The 23,354-nt window shown below is 43.3% G+C and overlaps 2 protein-coding genes across 4 annotated transcripts in view; both read left to right on the top strand.

Annotated features, from left to right (window-relative positions):
• The first annotated feature begins 27 nt into the window (after positions 1-27).
• Positions 28-2,235, top strand: LOC117227382 (putative GTP-binding protein 6). Its single transcript, XM_076526989.1, has 2 exons — positions 28-1,664; positions 1,737-2,235. The coding sequence occupies exons 1-2, from the start codon at positions 633-635 to the stop codon at positions 2,187-2,189; spliced, it is 1,485 nt and encodes a 494-aa protein (XP_076383104.1). The 5' UTR covers positions 28-632; the 3' UTR covers positions 2,190-2,235.
• A 13,157-nt stretch (positions 2,236-15,392) lies between these two features.
• PlexA (plexin A) overlaps positions 15,393-23,354 on the top strand; it is an 809,381-nt gene continuing 801,419 nt past the window's right edge. For 2 of the 3 annotated variants that reach the window (XM_076526877.1, XM_033482907.2), the window contains exons 1-2: positions 15,393-15,581; positions 17,223-18,529. The gene's annotated coding sequence lies outside the window, so the exon portion shown is untranslated. Of the gene's footprint in view, positions 15,582-16,920; positions 17,061-17,222; positions 18,530-23,354 lie in introns of those variants that run through there. The other variant, XM_033482918.2, reaches the window with a different exon arrangement.

Genomic DNA, 23,354 nt, shown 5'->3' with positions numbered 1-23,354 from the left:
AATATATATGTCATATGTTATATGTATCGATTGCAATTCTTAAATTTAGCGCGCGCGATATACATGAAAAATTCGTTAAAATAAAAATTATATTTCATTGTTAACAATATTCAGCATGGAAATGATAACGAGAATTAGTTTTTAATATTTCTAAATTGTTCTACATTTCAAAGAGACAGCACCTGTTGTGTTTATTTTGGTTATAAAATTTATGCAATCGCTTGTTCAGCTTCATATAAATGTTTAAAGTATGCGACAGTACGCTTTACTATTTCTGTTACTGTAAATATTAATTATTATAACGTCACACAAGTTTTGTAATACTTGCAACACATATTTATACGTTCACATTTTATTTTGACGTAAACGATTATCTAAGGTTAGGAAAGTAATGTTTCGATTGAATATTACAGTAGTAATATTTTAATTATATTATATATATTTGAAAGCAACGAATAGATTCAGATGTGAAACAATTGTCTTATATAAATAAATTAAAGTATTTGGATTGTTCATAACATTGAGGTTATGATAGTTTGTAGATAACACTTCACAAATTATTTATAACAATCTAAAAGATTTACTATATATAAATATTTATTTCAAAGTTAAAGTGTTTTAAATATATAAAAATGCAGTGTCTTAAGAAACTTTTTCATATTATACATAATAAGTCTCAGTATCATGATATAGTAAATCCGATACATAAAAAGAGGGCATTAATTGCATTAAGCTTTATCCACCGAATTAAACATGATTCTGCAATGGATTTTGAAGGATATGATGAAGATGAAGAAGAGAAGGATATTTATAAGAAAATATCTGAAGATTATTTAGGGTCATCTGTTGGTAAACATAATGTATTTATTATACAGCCTTATATAAAATGGGGTGTTAATAAGAAACGTATTACGACTCCTGATTTACAATTAGCCGAAGCAGTAGCACTTGTTAATACATTACCAAATTGGTCTGTAGAAGGGACGAGACTTGTCCCTCTGTTAACTTTGAAGAAATCTAAATTAGTTGGAAGTGGAAGTCTTGAAAGTCTAAAAAAGGAAATTAGAAGTAACCCCAATATAACAGCAATATTTGTTAGTACAAACTTGCTGAGATTCATACAAATTGCTGAATTGCAAAATGCTTTTCGTTTACCCATTTATGATCGCTACTCTATAGTCATTCATATATTTCGTGAACATGCAAAGTCTCCAGAAGCAATGTTGCAAGTGGCCTTAGCAGAAATTCCATATATAAGAAAGAAAATGGTCGATTTGACATCTACTAAATTAGGAAAGATAAATATGGATGAAGCAAAAAAGAAATATCTTGAGAGCAGAGAGAAAAAGTTAAAGAATGCACTTAAAAGACTAAAGGAACACAGGAAAATGATAAAGAGTAGAAGACAGTATTATGGTATCCCAAGTATTGCTGTAGTTGGATATACAAATGCTGGAAAGACATCATTAATAAAAGCATTAACAGGGGATGCATCTTTGCAACCTCGGAATCAGTTATTTGCTACTTTGGACACAACAGTTCATGAAGGCTATCTTCTTAACAAGTTAAAAGTACTATACATCGATACCATTGGATTTATTCAAGATGTACCAGAGACTTTAGTAGAACCATTTAAAGTTACCCTCGAAGATGCCATAGAAGCAGTATGTTAACTGACTTAGTAATTATTTCCAAACTTATAAGGATTTGGTAATTGACTTCTTTCATTTTTGTAGGACATTATTATTCATGTATACGACATAAGTCATCCTGATGTCAAAGCCCAAATTGAACACATTGAAAAAACAATAAAACCTATGATAAGTGATGATAAATTAGTAATTAATGTAGCAAACAAGTGCGATATTCTTGATAGAGATTCTCTTAAGGGACATGCTCTGCTAGAAGATACGTATCCCGTTTCTGCTGTGAATTCAACTGGTATTGACCTACTGCGGTTCAAAATAGAAGAAGAAATTCTAGAGGCTGCCAACTTATTATCGAAACGTATCAAAGTAAAAGCGGGCAGTCAGTTAGAAATGTTGTTATATAAGGAAACAACAGTCATCAATGCGGAACCCGATTCAGAAGATCCACAATACATAATTATGGATGTAATTCTATCGGAGACATCATACTATAAAATTAAGCGAGCTTGCAACTCTGTTTCTTCAAAATCTTCTTCATAATCTGTTTAATAACTTCAATAAAGTTCAGCACTTAATGTTGTCGAAATTCTCGAGATTGAAACCTTTCTCTCAACAGATTTTCCTTTTTTCTCGTCGTCCCGAACACGTGCCACGCATGTGTGCTTGTACACCAGTCGTTTCTGAATGCCAGATGTACAGACATATGATTTGAAATGTCAGTCGAAGCATTCGTTACGTTCGTTAAATGGATTAAGGAAAAGTATTAAACACGCATACAAAAATTCATGGGGAAATTTATGTTATTTATGACATTATTTATGATTTAAATATTTCATAAGCATTTATTAAAAATTTCTTATGTACAACAAATTTGTCAAAATGTCGCAAAGTTGAGGATAATATTTTTTTTTGTTCTCTCAACATATCTACTTTGGCTCCAAAAAATATTCGTTCACTAAATTTTTAACAAACTGTCGGTATATAAACTGTAACAAGATAATTTACTACAGATTTGGAGCTCTCTCTTTACAACGACCCCCTTATAATCATTATAATCATCATTGTAAATCTTTTCAAGATCATCGCAAAGTCAAATAAATACTAACACCATATTTTTCTGTCGATATCCTATAGTCTATAACATTTGTTTCAACTCCTTTTCTGTGTGATCAATATTTCTATAGATATTTACATGTAACCAAATAAATTGCACACGCATACGTATACATGCGTATTGTAGAAAGCATGCCGAGTCAATGAAATTCATCGCGTTATGATACTAATCTTGTGATTATGAAAGTGTTGTGTAAAATGTATTGTGAAATGATTGTTATCTCATAGGATATCAACAATAAGCTGAATTAACAGCCAAAGTACAGAAAAATACCTATGGTATAAAATAAATATAATGTAATATAATAATGTAATAAATTTTGTCCAGAACAAATAAGTGTATACTGTCGTTCATCGTTGGATTTGTACAAAATAAACGTTTTAATTAATCATAAAAAAATAATGATCTGAAAAAATTTTCGCATAGATTTATGGTTCCAAAGATACGATATAACTTTTATTTCAAGTATTTCTTTTAAAAATGGGCATGAACGAAATACGGTTCAATTGTCAGATCTAATGAGCGCTTGTGCATAGTTTCATCAAAATCGGTCTTTTAAGGGGGGCACCACCCCGAGGCATTAATAAATAGTATGGAATTTTTGTTTTTATAGATGATTACTAAATAAAAGATTTAGCCTTTCCAAAAGAACACAAATGCAAGTTTCAACTTTGTTCTTGAATGTTTTAAAAGTAAACATTGTACAAAATAGCGAAGTTATTCGTTATTTCCGAACTCCCTTCTTGTATGAAATTAATTATTGACCGTCACAATTGTCACAATAATGACATGAGACATCTTTGTTTCAGTTTATTTGGGAGAGTGCATGCGTGTAAATGCAATGATAAAGAGAGATAGTCATATATGTCTCAGATCACACTATCGGACAGAACTTTCCGGTAGACCTAATCAGTATCGAGAAAAACATGGAAGAAGTTTTAAAGTTCCCTCCGATAAAGTAAGATTTTTTAAACTTTACCTTCAGTCGCTAGATGCTTGAATCTCGAAATATCGCTTTGACATAACATTCGACGCACTTGAAACTGAGAAAATACAAAAAACGAAGATCCTTTCACTGTTAGGATGCGTGTGTCCCATCGAAAGCGCCAGAGGAAACGGTTTCGAGATCACGTGCACGTAGGTACACAGCCGTCTAGAAAAATGCGTCTTGTTCGCAGCGGCAGGAGTTAAATAAGCGAATCTCGTGCTTAAAATATTCCATCCTGAAGCAGCGAAAAATCATCCGGATAAAAATTCCGCAGATGTTTCCGCGCAAGTGTGTTACAGACCGAGCATCTTGGCATAAATCGGTCTGTGAGGCGGCGCGTGGGCCGTGGAGGATGCGATTTCGCATTATCGGCGAGTAGGATTCAGGCGTGCTGGATGTCGCCGCGAGAAAAAGAGAGATAGGAAAATCCGGCGAGGGGTGAACGAGATAAGGAAAGTTCGTTACACTCGGCTCGGTGAGTCTGGCCAAATGCGGTTTGATATACGAAGGCGTACGATTAAGGAAGACAGTAGCGGAGCGGGAAGGAGCTTCTTCTGGCCCCGGTCGTTGATAATCGAAACACTGGCATTTAGAAGCCGTATTGGTAGAGTCTGTACTGGAATCTTGCAATTCTTCTCGGAAAGCAAGATCGTCTATTTTATCGTCTTATTTTGCCGAAGCCGGTCTGCTGAAAAAACAATGAGAAAAACTTGACTTCTGTTAACTCTTTGCGGACGAATTACTTCAGGGCGTCTGCCTTTCGTTGCTTATAATTAGGCTTTTCTTCCTCGGTGCAGGACGTCGTTCGATCGGTCATTACCTAAAATATCGACAGATATTGCACTGTATCGGAAATGAGTATAAAATTAAATGAACACCGATACTTTTGTAATACAAAACGTCTTTATTATACAGCATGCAAGGAGCGAATCTGTAAATCTGACTTTGGAAATCCTCACAGCTCTAGGCTGTTACGATTAGGCCCCACAGTCCAGTGTCTTGCACCTCTTTCACACGATAATACACGTACGTAATAATGATATCATGATACTCTTATTATTACATGTGTGATTGATACCGATCGATACAAAAGATATTTTTCGTAAATATCTCGAGAACTAATAACCTTTTTGCCGTGATACTTTAATCATTTTTTTCGTAGAATGAGCAGAGGAATCGATCTGTGCAGTAAAAAGTATGCATTTTCATTTAAGCAAAACGATGCAATTATTCATTGCACATGCACTGTCGCACTTAAGGAAAATCTAAGCACCTGCAGATGTAGTGCTCTTTGTGCCATTTATCTTCCTCCTTTGGAATTTTTTCGTAAATGTATTAATAACGGAATTATGACTTGAAACAATTACGTGGACCAACCTGTATACAGGGTGGGGCTAAGAGAAGTCTACTAAGTTGCGATTTTACGGCGTTTTTATGTCAAAATAAGAATTCAGGTTAATATTGAATTTTATTTAATAGTAATTTCAACTACACACACACAGGCACAAGTTTATCTTCGGCTCAACCCGAGATCTTATTTTACAATTTTTTAATTTCGCGAGACCAATCCCATTAATGCTTTGTAAATTTTTTATTTTTTCTATTTTTTTCTAATTTTTGATAAAATTGCATGAAACACAAAATATAATTATCAATAAGAAGAGCATTAAAATTCATTTATGCTAGCAATAATATAGAACACTTAACATTTGCCTCTGAATAATTAACCACTTGCTCTACGACAATTAGTCACAATCGTGATGTGTAAAGCTCTCATAAATAATCTTCGTACTAAACAATAATCTTATTCATTTCTTCGAAATTAAAACAAAATTTGATTCTTCTGTTGTTAAAGTGTAACAATAAAAGTAAACGATGATGTACAAATTACAAAAATTCTCTCGTTCTGTCAGGAAAACGATTAAAGACGAAGCGCTAATCAACGCAGTTGCGAACGAAATCGTAGTGCAAGAGGTTAAACTAGTAATTTCTTCATATACCTTGGGCGTGTATTGGTGCATAGCTGTTGTCACTTTAATTAAACTCACGCGACACGCTGATTATGTTCTCCTGTTTACTTTGGACGTTCGCAATTATCGTGAAATTTGATCTACACTTGTGATCTTTTCATATAATTATCGTCTTATTTATCGTTACACATGCTCTGACAAGTAAAGATCTAAGCGAGTTCTATTGTTTTAAACCGGCCTCGAAGAGAAAATGCATTATCTACGAGGGAACACAATAGAAAGCGAAAGTAGGAACAGGAGATTGCATTAATTTTGCAACATTTGACACTCTGCCGGAGCGGAAAGAGTTTTACTGTAAATTGCAGTTGTTCACCTCTCGGTTTCGATCAACGATAATTGGCTGTAGCCACGCAGCTTCTGCTTTTCTCGAAAGCTTCGAAATTGCTGGAGTATCTGCAAGAGGCTGTAAGACCTTCGAGAAGTCTTTGAGTACCACTGACCTGTACTTTGTACGATAGTCGTGGAAGATAATTCAAGTTGGGGCCGTAGAAGCTGAAAGATGCTTTCCGCTAAATCAATTAACGTATCATTATAAATCTTTGCAGACTTGTTTACGTAGGTTTATAAACCAGGTCTGGGGAAGAATAGGTTTTTGAAATAGTAAACGGGGACTATATAGGGTGTTTCATAATTATTTTAATATCCGGAAAGGGGCGATTCCTGGGGCCATTTGAAGTAACTTTTTCCTTAGCGAAAATGCAATCCGCGGCTCTGTTTACGAGTTATTAACGAAAAACACTGACCAATGAGAGGGCGAGATATACTGGTGCAAGGCGGTCGAGCCTTGACGAAGCCTGGTTCCGCTCACTGGCTCGGTCGCCTTGCGCCAGCAGAGCTCGCCTCTCATTGGTCACTGTTTTTCGTTAATAACTCGTAAACAAAGCAGCGGATTGCATTTTCGCTAAGGAGAAAGTTACTTCAAATGATCTCAGGAATCACTCCGGTTGTTAACATAATTATGGAACACTCTGCATAAATACATTTGTATCTTCTCGTGTAATACAGAATGGCGCATTTTTTTTCGCAAATGGCAATTGCATACGAATATTACGTAATTGGATATATTTGAAAATGCTATTTCCATGTATAACTACCACATTTCAAGGTAAGTTTATTTACCAAATTTCGTATTACATCAGAAGTGAATTAAATGATAACTAAATTATCATTAAAATTGGTAGTAGTTATTCGTTTAGAAAGTGGGACGAATTTGGGAACGGATATTCGATATTCTGATAGTCTTATGATATGTGATCCATTTGAGAGTTTCTATCGAGATAGTTGCTCTCGACGATACTCTCACATTGCGTGTCCACCTGACGACCCAACTTCAGGAATTTTGACTTTCTGATAGTTGCCGAAGTACTCTTTCAGAGATTACTATCTGATAGAACCCTCAGGGCTGTATCCACAGAAGATATCTCAAATGAACATGTGCATACTTATCGAAATTTGCAATGACATTATCAGACAGAACTTTCCGGTAGACCTAATATAATATAATATAATATAAATATAATATAAATATAATATGAATATAATATGAATATAACATGAATATAACATGAATATAACATGAATATAATATGAATATAATATGAATATAACATGAATATAACATGAATATAACATGAATATAATATGAATATAATACAATATAATATATAATTAAGGTGAATTTACTGTACTTCGGAAAGCAATTTGCGATAATTTTACTCTGAAATGCACCGTTAGTCTTCCGCTTTCCTATAGTAAATATTTGTATCACGGTTTCGACGCTGGTAACGCAGAAAAAATTCACTCGAGTCTGCAAAGTTCCATAACGATATGTCACTCTCGGCTCGCGAAAGAAAAGAATGCCGAAGCTACGGCTCCGAAACGGGAATAGCCCCTTAAGTTGAAGAGCGCCTGTGCAGTGTGCTCGATGTGATTTCAGCTGTTACCGAACTCAGTTCTGTTTGTTTGACCAAATGCGCCGGATTAGACCTTTCGCCCTGATAGGCCACGTGTCCCGGCGATTTGTCCATCACGGGACACGGCGACGATCTCGTAAAAGGTGTAGAAACCCTGAAGTGGACAACGCTCCTTTTATCGAGAGTGTGCCCGGCGTCGAGGACTGATTTGGAAAACCGTGCGCCATTGTACGGAGCGTTCTCCTCCCGTGCAGGACGGAAAAAAAACCCTCGACGATGTTAACGCACGGACATGCCCGAGCAACTGAATCAGCCCCGGCACGATTTAATGAACAATTGATTTACCGGCGGCCCCCGGACGCTCCTTGCCGAATAAGTATTCGCGTTGCCGGTCTCTCCGGCAAGGGCAGGCGTTTATTAAGAGCAGAGTTTATTTGTCTTATCTCGGTCGGTGAGTGCAAGAACGATCATCCACCGGCAAGAAAGTTCGCGGCGAGGGTGCCGGCGACGTGATGTATAATTCATAGACCCGCTGGGTTCATGCATATATAGATATATAGAGATATACAGGGTGGGACAGTAACTGTTACCGCCTTCGATACCTTGAGAACTACGGGAGCGGGGCAGACGTTTGTCTAACAGCCGTTGCATGTTGCAGAAGCGGTCGTTGTGTCATGGTAATCTAGTTTTCCTAATTAAAAGTGCTCCGGCAACCTTGCGCGTTGCCTCTGTCTTCTGACGCTCTTATAGCGACGCTTTCGATGACCGAAAATGATACTCTGGTTCTCATTTCGTTTCCGATTATCGCAAGATGGACAATTTAGGAAGACGAGATACGATTATTCGAGCTTTGGGGTTCGTTTTATAATCATATTGTATAAATATTTGTTACCATGAACAGTAATTTCTCCCGGAAATGCCAAATTTCACGTTGCTGTGAATTTCCCTGTGCTGGTCCTACGCCTATGTAATTTATTGCTACGTGAATGATAAGGGTTGTGGAGTCAAGTAAGAAAAACCGCGGATCTGCAAGGCACTTCACCGTCGAATCGTCGCATGTGGCCTTTAAATTGCCTTCGAATCGTGTCACGTGGTCTTCGAATTGCTTTCCAATGGTGTCACGTGGCCTTCGAATTGTAGTCGAATTGTATTCGAATTGTAGTCGAATTGTAGTCGAATTGTATTCGAATTGCCTTCGAATTGTGGTCGAATTGTCTTCGAATTGTAGTCGAATTGTAGTCGAATTGTATTCGAATTGCCTTCGAATTGTAGTCGAATTGTGGTCGAATTGTATTCGAATTGCCTTCGAATTGTAGTCGAATTGTCTTCGAATTGTAGTCGAATTGTAGTCGAATTGTAGTCGAATTGTATTCGAATTGTCTTAGAATTGTCTTAGAATTGTCTTCGAATTGTATTCGAAGTGTATTCGAATTGTCCTCGAATTGTATTCGAATTGCCTTCGAATTGTCTTCGAATTGCCTTCGAATTGTAGTCGAATTGTATTCGAATTGTATTCGAATTGTAGTCGAATTGTATACGAATTGTCTTCGAATTGTAGTCGAATTGTATTCGAATTGCCTTCGAATTGTCTTCGAATTGTCTTCGAATTGCCTTCGAATTGTATTCGAATTGTCTTCGAATTGTAGTCGAATTGTATTCGAATTGCCTTCGAATTGTCTTCGAATTGTCTTCGAATTGCCTTCGAATTGTATTCGAATTGTCTTCGAATTGCCTTCGAATTGTAGTCGAATTGTATTCGAATTGTAGTCGAATTGTATACGAATTGTCTTCGAATTGCCTTCGAATCGTGTCATATGGCCTCCGAATTGCCTTCGAATCGTGGCATGTGGCCCCCGAATTGCCTTCGAATCGTGGCAAAAAATTAGAAATAAAAAACTTAAGTCGTCGTTTTTATTCTATCATTATTATCTATAGTTTCTATAAAAACGAGCCGCGACGCTCGAAAAATCGCGACTTAGTATTCTCGGATCTGCCGGTTTCAATTCCGACCACCGAACATTTCTGGGAGAAATTACCGTAATGGAACGCAATTTGACAATTCGCAATCACCGAAGCCTCTCTGCCTTCAAATAAAATAAAAGTCTCTCTGCTAAGCCCGGATAATTGAGGTGTTGCACTGGACCGAAAATATTTTCCGAAAATATTTTTACCGAATGATGTATCGAAGACCTAAATAATGGGGCAAAAAAGTGAACAATATATCCCGGCATTCCGTTATGTATGTTCACGATCAAATGATACGTTTGCAGCTTCGAAAATAAGACATATACAGTCCCGTATGCCGTCAATACGCGTCGACATTCGTCCTCAAAGGATACAACGCCGAAGCGCCTATAATTTCGATTGAATTTCTCGATAATACGATCCGGACCGAGCGGAAAAAATGTTCGATTTACGTTCGCCTAAAGGGCTGAAAGGAAGGAGCTGTTTTTCGCGCCGCCCATCCGGCCACACCTTGTGTAAAGTAGCCATCCGAAGGAATTAGCAGCTGCCGGATCGCGGCAGAAGAGTTTCGAAACGCGGCGTCCTTCGGTGAGGAATTAATGAAGGATTGATATCGCGATTATATGGCTGGGGTCCCCCTCTCGTGGGAGGAAGGGTCCGGCGTCGGCTCGAGTCGATCGACAACGAGCAAACGGGCCACGATAATTAATTACGAGCGTGACGTCGCTTTAACGTCGTTAATTTTCATTATCTCGATTGGAATTCGCTTGTAGCACGGCGTGTACCGCTTTCGGGCTTGCTAATTTCGCGCCTCGCCTCGTCTTGGTCTCTCTACGTGGAAAAGGCATTAATAATTCCGGCTGTCCTTGCAAAATTTGTCACCCAGAAACCCAGGGGCCGGGTGCCCGAAACCAGGCCCGCCGCCGGTTGCTCGACGTTAACGCCGGGACACACGCACACGGGCGAGCTTGTCTCACCGACGGGACGCAAGGATACCCGGCAATGCACTTTGCATGTTGTCTGGATTATTAAAGCGAACCAAGTGAAACCTAATTATCGCGGTGCCACTCTTGGCACTGGCCCTAGCCGAACGACTAATTTCCACCGCTTTCCTACTGTTTACCAAGGTAACAAAGCAACAACTTTACATTCCCGCCGCTCCCAACCTGTGGGACGACTCTAATCTCTGTAATCTTCACGCGTCCGCCCGCTAGATGCGCGATCGTCTGTCCTCGGATCGCATTCTTCGCTCGATATAGTAGCCGCGCGTTCCGCTATTCTCCCAGAAGTGGATCGCATTTTTACACCCGCGGATAAATCGTACCGCGAGAATTTTCCGTTCCTCCGCGTATAATATGCTAAGCTGCTAACAGCGCACCGTTGTTCCCACAACGTTTCTATGTTATTAGGTTAACGCGGCGGTCGTAACCGCGATTGCAAGGAAGAGCACCGCGGGACACGTGTTCTCACCTTCGAGATTTCGTCGCTTTAACCCTTAAATGCATGGTCTTTTGTTTTGACTTTTAAAAAGAAATCGTTTTTTTATAGGAATGCAGTTCATCGGTTACAAAATGAATAAAAAATGAATAAAAAATCTAGGTAATAATATCGAGTATTTATTTTGAAAAAGAGTTGTGTGTAGTCTTTTTTTGACACATACGTGAATCCTGTTCTTGCAGCTCAATGAATGTATAAACTTCAATTTTGTTGAATTTGTGACATGCATCATTTTCCCGAGTTTAGTAGCAAATCTTCATTGCAAAATATTCATACATCCTAAATATTATTTGCAGCAAACAAGAGGATTAAAGATACGAGATCATATTGATCAATTTCAATTTCCTAGTTTTAGTCCGTACGTTCGGTTAGTCGCCTAACGTACATGCGCGACCGAACTATTGTACGCTCGATTCGCGCTTCCTACGGCAAACTAATGACGTGGAAGGGTCTCTAGTAGTCTTAGAGAACTTTATTTTTTGTGTTGCACTCTCTGCGAGCGCTGGTGGAAGAATGCTCTTCCAACGCTGGAAAGTCGTGGAAGAGCACCCGTGGATGGAGGTAGATTGTTTATTATTGGTCGAGGCACGAATCACCCCTTGGAGGGGGGTGTCTGCCTTGACCCTTGTTGGGGCCTGAGAGGGTTTCCCCAATGGTGGGACCTTTTTATGGCCCTTGTCTCTGGACGCAACAATCCGTCTTGCTGGCACTTAGATCTAACGTAGGAGCGAGCGTATTTCTTTAGCTGGAGCGTGTCGGGGCCCGTATGCCGCAACTACAAAGCGGCGCGGCGGCCTAACAATTACACGAACGATTGACTAACGAATGTCGATGGCTGGCGAGCGACTCGTATAACGTAATGATTGGCCGTCGCGCTGATTTGGTTGTCGTTACAGATTCAATTACGCCTCTCACGCCGGCTTGATATTTTGCGCCCTTCCTGGGCTCGACGTCCCGGAACGACGACAGGACCAGGAACTTTGATCTCCGACCGACGCTGTCCCTCGGATCGAATTAAACGCAGCTACGCGCATAAATAACGGAAGCCGTGACACAATCATTCGTCGCGATCGCCGCGACTCTCCTCGATATAGAATTTTAATTAGACACCGTTCCGGTTACGAATCTCTCCTTCTGCCGTGTCGTTCGGCTACCGTTTTCTGCTCAACCCAAGGCGGAATAGCCGATTCTATGGCAGCCGTACGGCTAGGATTCGTTTGGCAATAGAGGGACATCGTAATTCAGTCGTATGGAATGCAGTAAATTCTCTCCAATTGTTCCTCAGCTTGTAAACAAAAATGGACGATTCGGGAAGAGGAGACACGAATTAGTAGATTATGCATGAGAAATCTTTTCCACGTGTCTGAATTAAGGACTCGCATAATAAGGATCATGCTGCGCGACGGGTAAATAGTGTTTACGCGATTTATTATTTAAGATCAAGGACCATTTGTTCGCGCGTGTCATTTAATATGTCTAGTAGCATCGATTTGTACACACGAAAAAAATCAAATTCGATCACAAATTCGGTCAAACGCACGTGCGTCAGCCGAAGGCTGTCGGCTAACGCAGCTGTCAATTCCACACGTCATTTCCTCTTCTTATAAACAATGACGACGGCAGGGCATTGTACGTTTCCAATCGATCCCATTATCTCCTAACTGCCTGTTTATGTTAAATCATTGCGGGAAACAAATGACGCGCTCCGCGGATTGCAATGTTTCTATACATCGGCGCAAGTAGAAACAGCCAGCCACAGACGGACGGATACGTACATGCATAGGTGCGCGCTTTAACAGTCGTACGTTCGAAATTCGATTGGTTTCGGGGGTAGAAAGCTGCGCGCAAACAAATTCAATATGCATCTTTTAATTGTTTTCATTCGGGAACTTTTGTGCTAATTGGATAATTTGCCCGAATATCGAATAACGATGAGACACTGGCAATACACAGAATTCATTTCGATGCGTCAAAGAGTTGAAAACAATTTATTCATGTATCGCGTCGAATTTGTTTCATTATTTCGGCGAGAGCTACTGAAATTCCGTGGCATATTTCAATTACTGTGCTTCTATTACGAATTCATAAGCGGCACAGATAACGCACACTAGACTTTAACATAAAATCATCGCTCCAAAATTGTCTGTTCAAAACGAATAACACGTTCACAGCTGTTCGGTTCAAGTAGAAACCGTGTGCCATTGTCGGACACCGCGAAAATCTATTTTTAAACTAGATCGAGCTCCGATCGAAAAAATTCTATCGTCGTATGCTCACTTCGTCGGTCGTAATAATAAATAAAATTTCGTAAAATTAATAACGTACAGTATTTAATCAAATCATAATTAAAATGCTAAGTTGTACGACATCGATCACTTTCTTAACGCGACGGAGCTTGGGCTCGTTTAACGCTGGATTTACGGGGCACAAAAATCAGCTGTTTTATATTAGTTAATAAAAGCAACAATAAGACATTTATTCTCTGATTTTTAATCAGTGTCGTCGTTACATTTGCCGTAAGTAACGTATAAATTGAATAAACAACTCATAATTGTATCTTTGCGATATGAATAATGAAAAAATTAGTGACCCGTCATTTTGACGGGTTCCGTGTAAATAATGTTATTCGACGATCTACTTTCCGCTAATTAATCAATAAAATCCGTTCAGAGTATACAGAAAAACCTTAACAAACAAGTTGAAAAGATTTCCAAAGAAAATTATAAATAATCCTAAGCGTGTTGTTCGATGTTTGCGTTTCGCGGATCATAACAACAAATTTGGAAGATCTAATTAGAGTCAGCCCGTAGAAAAATTCTTTTCCAAATGTCTCAATTCACAAAGCTTTCGCGTGCTCGAATTTCAAACAAACCGACCTCTTCTGATTCACCCAGCGTTTACACGATCGCGACGCCGGAACCGCTTGTCCTTGCACCGGTGATAAAGTTGAATCGGTTCGCAACGTTATGTTTAAACGCGAAATCGTTAAGTTGTATCGTATAACACGATGATTAATTACGCGTTTCGCGCGAGGCCGGTTCCGCGAAGGCGTGCGTTTCGTGCGTCGACGGGACATTCTAGGGATCAGGCCTGCTGGATTAATTGCATCGTGATAGCCGTTGAACGGTCTCCCGCGACGAGAAGTCAACGGCTAAGGTGGGCCCTTGTGCAGCGGCGACGTGACCGATGTTCGCGGGACGGATATTAGCTGGCCGAGGATCGGAGAGCCGGTAACATCAAAGGGCCGCAGAAAAATTTGAACGGCCGAACCCGGCGCAGGAGAATCCCATGCTCGCGGATGCCTTCGTCAAACGATCAACACGATTCTCTCTCCACGCCTATCCCGAGACCTCTCTCTCCCTCCTCGCCCTTCGGCCTTCGCCTCGACGCCGGGCCCTCCGTCTCCGTCGCACCCGGCACTCGCGAGGCTTTCCGCGAGGAGACGCGTATTTACATGCACGATCGTTTCTCATGTTCCGCCGGGGCCTGTCCTCGCGCTGAAATCCACGCGGATCCGAGAGTCCGCGCGTCCCGCCGCGACGCGCTCGTTCAGGGTCCACGGGCACCGCGCGATCGAGACGGAGCCGACGTCCCAAACCGGTCGTAACGTTTCCGCGGGCACGGAAGAAACGGCAAGTGGAAACGGACGAACCCAGACCATTCGAGTATTTCGTTCGTTTACCCAGTCACAACACGACTCGACGGGGCGAGAGCTAGGCCCGTACGCTCCAGCCTGGGCGCCCTCTGCCGGACACGACTCCGGCATCCCCTAAACCGGCCGCCCGGTTCCAGGCGCGAGAACCGTCGCGAAATTTCCCCCGATTCTCTCCGAACTCCGTTCGAGCAACATTCCCGAGCAGCATCGTTCATTCGTCAGCTCCGTTTGGTCGCGCTCGCGCGATCGATCTCCACCCTTCGCAGGCCGCGCGATATTTTCTCAGCACCGGAATCGCTGCGACCAGGGTACAAAGGTGGAACGGAATTTGCTAGGTTCGAGGCAACCCGCCGTGGCCCGCGAGGACGATGATCGCCACTCGTGGCGCCCAAAGGGCAACGTTTCGACGGTCCTGGCGGCGAAGCTCCGGCATTGGCTGTTTCGCGGGCGTGGGAGCTCCGCAGGGGTTCGGTTAGTCTGCACGGGTAATAGAACTGCGCTGGGGGTGGGCGTAAGAACGAGGAACGGTTAGTATATCCTCGGGAAGGGTAGGAGCAATAGCCGGTCGGCGCAAGTGCAGCGGGGATATCGCGGCCTGGCGGAGCCCAGTCGAGTCCCGTGAGTCCGGGCAAACACAGCTATTAAAGTGGTACGTGGTGGTGGTGTAGGCGTCGTCCGGGACTGAGATTTCGAGGGCCGCCATCGGGGAAAGCATCGGGCGCGGATCGGTGTCCGCGCGTCCCAGTGTCAGTCCGGCGACATCACGCGTGGTACGCATCGGCGAGCCATCGAAGCTCTCCTTGTCGCGTTTTCAGCCTCCATGGAAGAGCCAGCCGGACAGTCTTATTCCCCTGTGCCGCGTGCGAGCAGAGTGTGTGTGCGTGTGTGTGTGTGAGCACGTCGTGCGACGTGCATGTGTGACACCGAGCGAGCGAGCGAGCGAGCGAGAGAGAGAGAGAGAGAGAGAGAGAACGAGCAAGTGAGCATTCGAGCGAGTGAACGAGCGAAACGGGGATCGCGGGAGGAAGAAAGAGAGAAAGAGGGAGCGAGAGGGAGGCAGAGCGAGGATAGAGAATGACGGAAAGAATGAAGGCTAGAATGGGTTGCGAAGAGGATAGAGGGTGAATGAGCCAGAGAAAGAGGGAGAAAGAGAAGGTACGGAGGAGCCGCTGCGTGTTACTACGAGCCGAAAGAGCGGCCGCTCGACCGGACCCGGCGAGGAGGAGGCGAGAGCTGTCACTTCGATCGCCATTTTAGCGCCGAGGCGGTGAAGAACCACCGGGTTAGGGTCTGGGTTATGCACGCTGGCAGCGGCGACGACGGTCCGGAGCGCCCTGACACGACGGACGCTGCCGCTGTTTATGGGCTGTGGCTGTGGCTCCTCCGTTGAGCTTTTTCCACCCGTGTTCGGTGCGCGCACCGACCCGTCCATGTGCACCCGTACCTGTGCCCCTCTCGTACCTCCGCTCGTACGTGTACATGTGCGAGCGCGTGTGCGTGCGCTGGCCATCGAAGGTACGGCTCCGCGGACCGTCCAGGGTGAAAACCGTGTTCGGGAAACTGGAACGGCCGGCATTCGGCTCCTCGAGTGTGTACGCCGTGTGTCGTTGCGCGACCGCCCCCTTTTTTCTGCACCTGTTAGCAGTGTCCTGCCGGCGGCAGCGATCTCTCGTCCCTCGGTGGGGACCCGCGAAGGGACGGGTTTACCGAACACGGCCGACGTCGAACCGGCGGGTTCTCGACCTGTGCCGGTGTGCGGTAATCTCGAACGGTGTCTGGTTTCAGGTAAATCGGGAGTCTCGTGCGCGCCGTGCGACGACGAGTGTTGAACGTATGCGCGTGGTCGACTCGAAATCGTGGGGGTCCGGGGTGGGGAGCTCGGTGGGAGCAGCTCGGAACGCGAGGGGGACGGAGCGACGCGGGCTTAGTGTGCACGGGACGGAGACGGGGACAGTGAGAACAGCCGAAGAAGGGTGAAAGAGGAAAGAGAAAGGGTACGGCGCGGAAAGGAAAGAAGGAGGAGAGAGATATAGCGGCCGGTGGTGATGGTGCTGCTGCTGCTGGTAGTGGTGGCGGTCGTGGTGATCCTGAGTGTGCGGGCTCGGCGTGCGTGTTGCCGTGTGCGTGGCCGTGTGTATGCGTGAAAGAGTGAACGGGGTTAGGGAAAAGAGATAAACGAAGAGAACGGCGCCATACTGGCTCCCCGTAGTTTTCGTGGCACGTTGGGCTGGCTGGCTGACTGACTGTCGGTACGTCCGTCCGTCCGTCCGTCCGTCTGTCCGTCCGTCCGCCTTTTCCTCGTCTTTCTTCCTTCCTTTCTCTCTTCCCCCGCACCTTCTGATTCAGTTTACGGATTCCTCGATCGTCGCCGGCATCCTGGAAGCCTCTGATCGATCGTAAATGGTTTTTAGGTATGGCACTACGACGACGGTAGGCCGTCCTAGCGCTGGAAAACCCGAACGGACGGTCCCACACGTTCCTCGTTCCGGAAAACCGACCGGGGGCCTGTCACCGCTGCGACACGCCGCGCGACACAAGGGAAAACAGGCAGCCCGAGAAATAGAGCGAGAGAGAGAGAGAGAGGGAGCCCACCTGAGAGACACCCCCTCCAAACACACCGAGACCAGTGGCGGCGGTGTCGCGACACCGCTCGAACTACCTCCGGCCTGGACGCGAACGTGAAACCCGCGGAGGACGCATACCGAAGTAATCCACACGCCGGAATCGAAATAGGAGGGCGCGCACCATGATTCTGCGCGTCTGAGTGTGTTTTGTGTGTGTGTGGTGTGCGCGGTGCCGGCGGCGCTCGCGCGCGCGAGACAGGGACCGCGATAGATAGATGGAGATAGATAGGTAGACTAGGTGTAGATAGCGATAGATAGGACAAGATAGAGGCGGAAGGTCGCGAGAATAGGAGAAAGGGGTTCCCGCTGAATAGTAGCCAAAGTGCGCGACGGGAAATAGTGACAACAACGCACCGCTTATCAGAAATAGAGAGATAGGGAGAGAGAGAGAAAAAGAAAGAGAGAAAGAAAGAGAGAAAGAGAGAGAGAGAGAGTAGGGCCTGAATCGGAACGGATCGGGTAGAATCGCGCGCGGTAAAGGGTCACGGGACGATGTTATCGTTGGTGGTCGCGAGTTCCTTCGATCCCTGACGAGCAGTGGCTCGCGCGCTCCGTGTGACCGATTAAAAGAAGACTCGCGAGTGTGTATCGATTGAAGAGAGCCGTGGGTCGCGGGCGGGAACGGCCTGGCAAGAGGTAAAACGATATTCCGACGACGACGACGACGGTGCAACGAGGGAATCGAGAGCAGATAAACGGGATCGAGTGAGAGGGACGTGATCGAGGAGCAAGACTCGCGAACAGAACGAGAAAGAAAGAGTTTTTACGGCGGCTGTGAGTGATCCGTAGTGCGTGTACCGAGAAAAGAGCAACAGAGCCCAGCGAAAACAGAGGGAGACAGGAGAGAGAGAGAGAGAGAGAGAGAGACAGAGAGATAAAGAGAGAGATAAAGATACGTAGAGTGCGTGCTCTGAAGCCGGAGCACGTCGCGAAGGAGTATCATCGAGGACGGGGGGTCCAGCGCGACATTGGGGGGGCGTGTGAGACTGATTTTGCCCCCCCTACCCCCCTCCCTCGTCGCCGTTGCCCAAAACTGTGACTTCATCGTCCCACTCGGGCAATCTCGTCGCTGGCGTTACAACGTTGCCGTTTAGGTGAGTCCAGACATTCCAAGGATTCTTTTCGTCCTCGCGTGTATCCTCCGCGCCCGTTTCTCTCCGTCTGACTCTCTTTATCGCGGCGGTCGGGTCGAATGCAAATTATTACGGTCACGGCAGGGGATCGAAAGAGAGAGAAAAAAGGGAGAGAGTGAGAGAGGAAAGGGAGGAGAGAAATGGAACCGGGACGCGCGGGGTAAAATTGTGAAAGGGAAGTGAAAGGACCAGGGGGGGGGGACTAGTTTTTGTCAGCCGAGGTCGAGTTAACGTTGCGATTACGTACAATGTCGCGGCGGGAACTCATTGTACGGTTGCTAACGGGCCGCGTTCGTTTCCTGGTGGCCACCCCTGCTAAGGAACAAACGAGCCTCGAGCAGAATGTCTCTTCTTTAAGTGCTTTTTCCGCATGTACCCGGCCAGACTCTTTGTTTTCGTTCACTGTGTTACCGGTCTGAAGAATCGCTCCGCACAGCCGCGCGACGGTATTTTCCTTCTGATTCCGTTTCTGCTTCTGTTTCTGCCTCCGATTCTGCTTCTGCTCCTGGCCGGAAAGGGGGGGCTCGGCGTCGGTCCTACCGGCGAAGCACGCGGCTCGCTCCAATTTCGGAGCCGTGACTCGTTCTCGACCTCGGCCGGATCAAAGTGGCGGGCAAGGACTCGCGAGGTCGTTGATCCCGAAGCGTTACGTCGACGAGTCGTTCGCCGGGTTCGAGAGTGTTTTTTCTGTTCGCGTAACGAAATTCTGCGCGTTTCTGGGGAGACAGGCGATTGGTTAGATTCGCAGTGTCGAATGGATCGGAAGTCGACGGACGCGGTAATGATCATTGTGTCGGGACGAATATTTAGGGGATCCGAAATTGGGCTTCTTCGTTCCAAGTTTGCTGGAGGAAGCGGTCTGAACGCGAAGAGGCGGGTGTCTGTCGGTGGATGTCAATCGAAACGCTCAGATGTCACAGATGTTCTTTAATCTCTTACTATTGGGAAATTTCTGGTGTTTCGTTTTTCTTCGTAGAATGTCAAGGTTATAATTACTCACCGATCGATCGTCGAATCGTTCTTTTAACCCCTTCGCGACTAAGAGAAACATTTTTCCCCATTTTAAAATTGCTGATCGTCGTATTTAATTATTGGTCATTTTCGGTACAAAATGCAGTTTTCCAGCGCACAATAAGCAAAAAGCGGAAAAATTGAAAAGATGTGCTAATTGCGCCAAACGCCGCATAGAAAGTAGGACGCATAATATATATACTATATGCAATGTTCATCTTTGCTTCACAACCGAAAGTAATTTTATTTCATAATTTTGTATTATTTTAGTTAACATTTCGTTACAATAAACCGATAAATAAAAGACATTGCATAATAAGCCTAACCATAATTTGTGTCACCTTCATAGTCTATTAGGAGAAATATTTTCTATAAAATTCCAGAAAAACTACATATTGTTATATTTATTTATTTTACGTCTGAACAAACTAAACTAAACCGTTACATACTTATATTTACTCTTAACAACCTTACGGCCATGTAAGGGTTAAATTCATTTCATTTTGATCGGATATTTTTGAAAACAGACGACAACGTAGGAGACGCGTAAATCCTGTCTCTACGAAATGTTTCAAAATTGGAAATGGATGGTAAAGGTATTCGAGAGAGAGAGGTAGTGGATGTTCGATAGTTTTTCCCGTCGTTTCATCGGTGGTACGATTACAGTATCATGTTGCAGAAACGAGAGGCATGTGTTTCATTCGGCTGGGAAGGAAACTTTTGGAATTGTTTCTAGGATTTATATTTTCGGCTCGCGGTCTCCATTCTAGTCGATGACTGACGTCATCTTATTTTATTCTAATCCTATCGTCTCCTGCCGATTCCTGAGCATTGAATTTTTAACGACACCATTTCCTGACCTCCGTAAACTATGACCTCTCGGCTAGCAGTTTCTTGTATTTATAGAATCATCTTGATGCATTTTTACACGAAGTATGTTCAAAATACTGCATGGAGGGACGAATTGGTGAGAGTTTATATAGATCCAGGCATCACACTTTTCGAGCACATTTTCTTTGCGGGGACTAAATTTAAGCGAAGTGCAGATCCTTGTGTATTTGTAAACCGCAGAATCTCTAAAGGTGGGGAAAGTTACATGAAATTATAGAAGAGTGAAAAAATGTGGAATGCAAATTTTCCATTTAGGGCATCATTTCCGATGCGTCTGTGCGTGAGCTGCTGTGCAAAGGGCTAATATGTGCCCTCGAGTGCAAAGGGCTAATATGTCAAAAAAAATGTAAGAGAATAGTTATAATTTAATATTTAAATAGGAACTAGTTAGTATTAACTAACATTATCATTATCATTGTCATTGGTCATTGGTCATTCATTATTAAATAATAAAAATAATAATATATATGATATATATGACAATATTATTATTATTATTGTTGTTGTTATTATTATTATTGCTGTTATTATTATTATTGTTATTGTTATTATTATTATTATTATTATTATCATTATTATTATCATTATTATTATCATTATTATTATTATTATTAACCAGTTGGTTACTAAATAAGTACTTGTACAGTACTTTATAGGTACAAAAATAGTCAGTAAAAAACGTCACCGCAGTATGAATACGGTTACCATCGTAGCGAGACTCGTCGTTGGAGTGCGGAGGGTTAAGCTTTTTTTCCAGTCGGTCGCATGTCGCTCTGTGTTCACAAAACCACGAAGAGAGTATAAACGTATTCGCAGCACTGACTTATAGGACCCTTACCATTAAACGATCAATTTGTAAAATCAAGAGAAGTCGGTGAATTCGCCTCGGCCAGTAGTTCTGACCGTTACCGAACAGATCATCGAAATCAAACGAACAATTTCCCCGAACATCCGCACGCAGATAATCACCGTCAGCGATGCTTGAAATTGTTCGCGCCACCACCGATCTCTTTTGCGATTAGCCTCACACGGCCGCGTATCGCCGTTACGGCGAACAGTACACCACGGTTAAGTCCGCGCATTGTTTATCGCGGCATATTTAAGATGATCGCGCATTGTTTATCGTATCATTATTTAAGATGATCGGGGCGAGAATCGCCCCGGCCGCGGCCGATTAAAAATTACATCGCGAACGGCGCGCTCGGATTGTTTGCCTTTCGAAAATACTTATCGTGTACGGTTAGCCGTCCCCACTTTTATTAGTCGTATCGCGCGATCGAAACGCGCGCCGTTGAATAAACTAAATTTTTCACGTATAAAGGGTTCTTCGGTATCCACGGCATATATTGTTCAAACAATGCCACCCCCTCCCACCCCGGCTCCGCGGCCTCCTCGCAACCGGCGCGTTGCTTTGTTTGCGCGGAACTCGGCCTCGCCCGAATATGGCAGCGAAAGGGGTATTCATTTTTGTTAACGGTGCAATTACTTTCGGAATGATTGACGACAAATAGTAGCCACTGTTTGCGCGACCGCGCGCCGACGGATTATATGTTTAGCGATCGCTTGCAAGTAGATCCCCCCCTCTCTGCGCCCCGCTCGTTTGTTTTTTGCTTTTCAATTCGTTTCGAGAATATAATTGATCGACACTGTGCAACGGTGAAATTCAATTGTCGTCGGCACAACGCTCGAACGAACGCTCTTGATCGATACGCGGACAGAGGCATCGGCGCACAGTGATCGATCCGTCGCGGAAATGGGACAAAAATCATTATGGCGTGAGAACTTGCTTTATCGACAGCTAACGAAAATGTAACGCGCCTTATTTCTCTCCGCGAATGAACGTATCGTTTCCCTCGAGCAACGTCATCTTTGATTTATACATTTTCGTTGTAGGCGAACCGATCAGGCTTGTTATCAGAGGGTGGATGGCGACGTTATGGAAAGCGTAACATCGTTCATGGCTTTCAGACAATGAACCGAGAAGCTCGTTAAAACTCGCAGTTGTTTTTAAATTCTGTGGTTGCGGTAAGAATAAGCAGCAGATTACAGTAAATTCTCCCTAATTGACGCTCGGATTGTTCAACAGAAGTGGACAATTTGGGAAGAGGCGATACGATTAATCGAGCCTTGCGGCTCGTTTTTATAGTTGCCGATTATCGACAACTATAAATTGTGCCATGAATTATCGATATTAAACGTATTAAAAAATTATAAGATTCGTTTTTACAAGATCACACACTATAGAATGTTAGATTTTATTATTTTTACAAAATACCGCAGTATTTGGGGCGACCGCAGTAATAACCACATATTCTATAGTATCGTATCTCTATATCTATCGTCTATAGTATCGTATCTCCTCTTCCTAAATTGTCCAGTTTTATTTATAAGCTGAAGGAAAATCGGGCAGAATTTACTGTATACGTATTAAACAATAATATTAATGGACGATTATAAATCAAATGTCGAATATCGACCTCGCAATCGATAAAATACTGCGATATCAGATTATCCAGTCGAAGCCATACATCTTGAAAACAGTATTAATCGTATACTCGTATAGAAACTGCTTAAAATCCGCGCGATAGTCGTCACACTTGCTCGATTAGTGCCCCTTCCATAGGCGTCGACACAGTTGTCCACATTATTGAAATGGTGCGGTATAATTTTGTTAATGCAATATTGTAGCTCGTAGAAAAGCAAATTCGTCCGTATATAATATCGTGACCTCTAAACGACCTTGAATAATATAATATATAATAATAATGTAAATAAACAAAACGAATAAAATAAATAAAATAATATATAAATAATATAAATATATATATATATATATATATATATATATATATATACTCGTATAGAAACTGCTTAAAATCCGCGT

Source organism: Megalopta genalis, chromosome 16 (assembly GCF_051020955.1).
Source record: "Megalopta genalis isolate 19385.01 chromosome 16, iyMegGena1_principal, whole genome shotgun sequence".
Lineage (NCBI taxonomy): Eukaryota > Metazoa > Arthropoda > Insecta > Hymenoptera > Halictidae > Megalopta > Megalopta genalis.
Note: the sequence above shows the minus strand (reverse complement) of the source record. Positions and strands in the feature narration are given on the sequence as shown.

What these genes read in the sequence shown, in the direction of transcription:
- LOC117227382 (XM_076526989.1), top strand. Translation starts at nt 633, where the DNA reads ATGCAGTGTCTTAAGAAACTTTTTCATATTATACATAATAAGTCTCAG. An exon ending in TCGAAGATGCCATAGAAGCA is followed by an intron (nt 1,665 to 1,736) that starts GTATGTTAACTG and finishes TCATTTTTGTAG; the next exon opens with GACATTATTATTCATGTATA.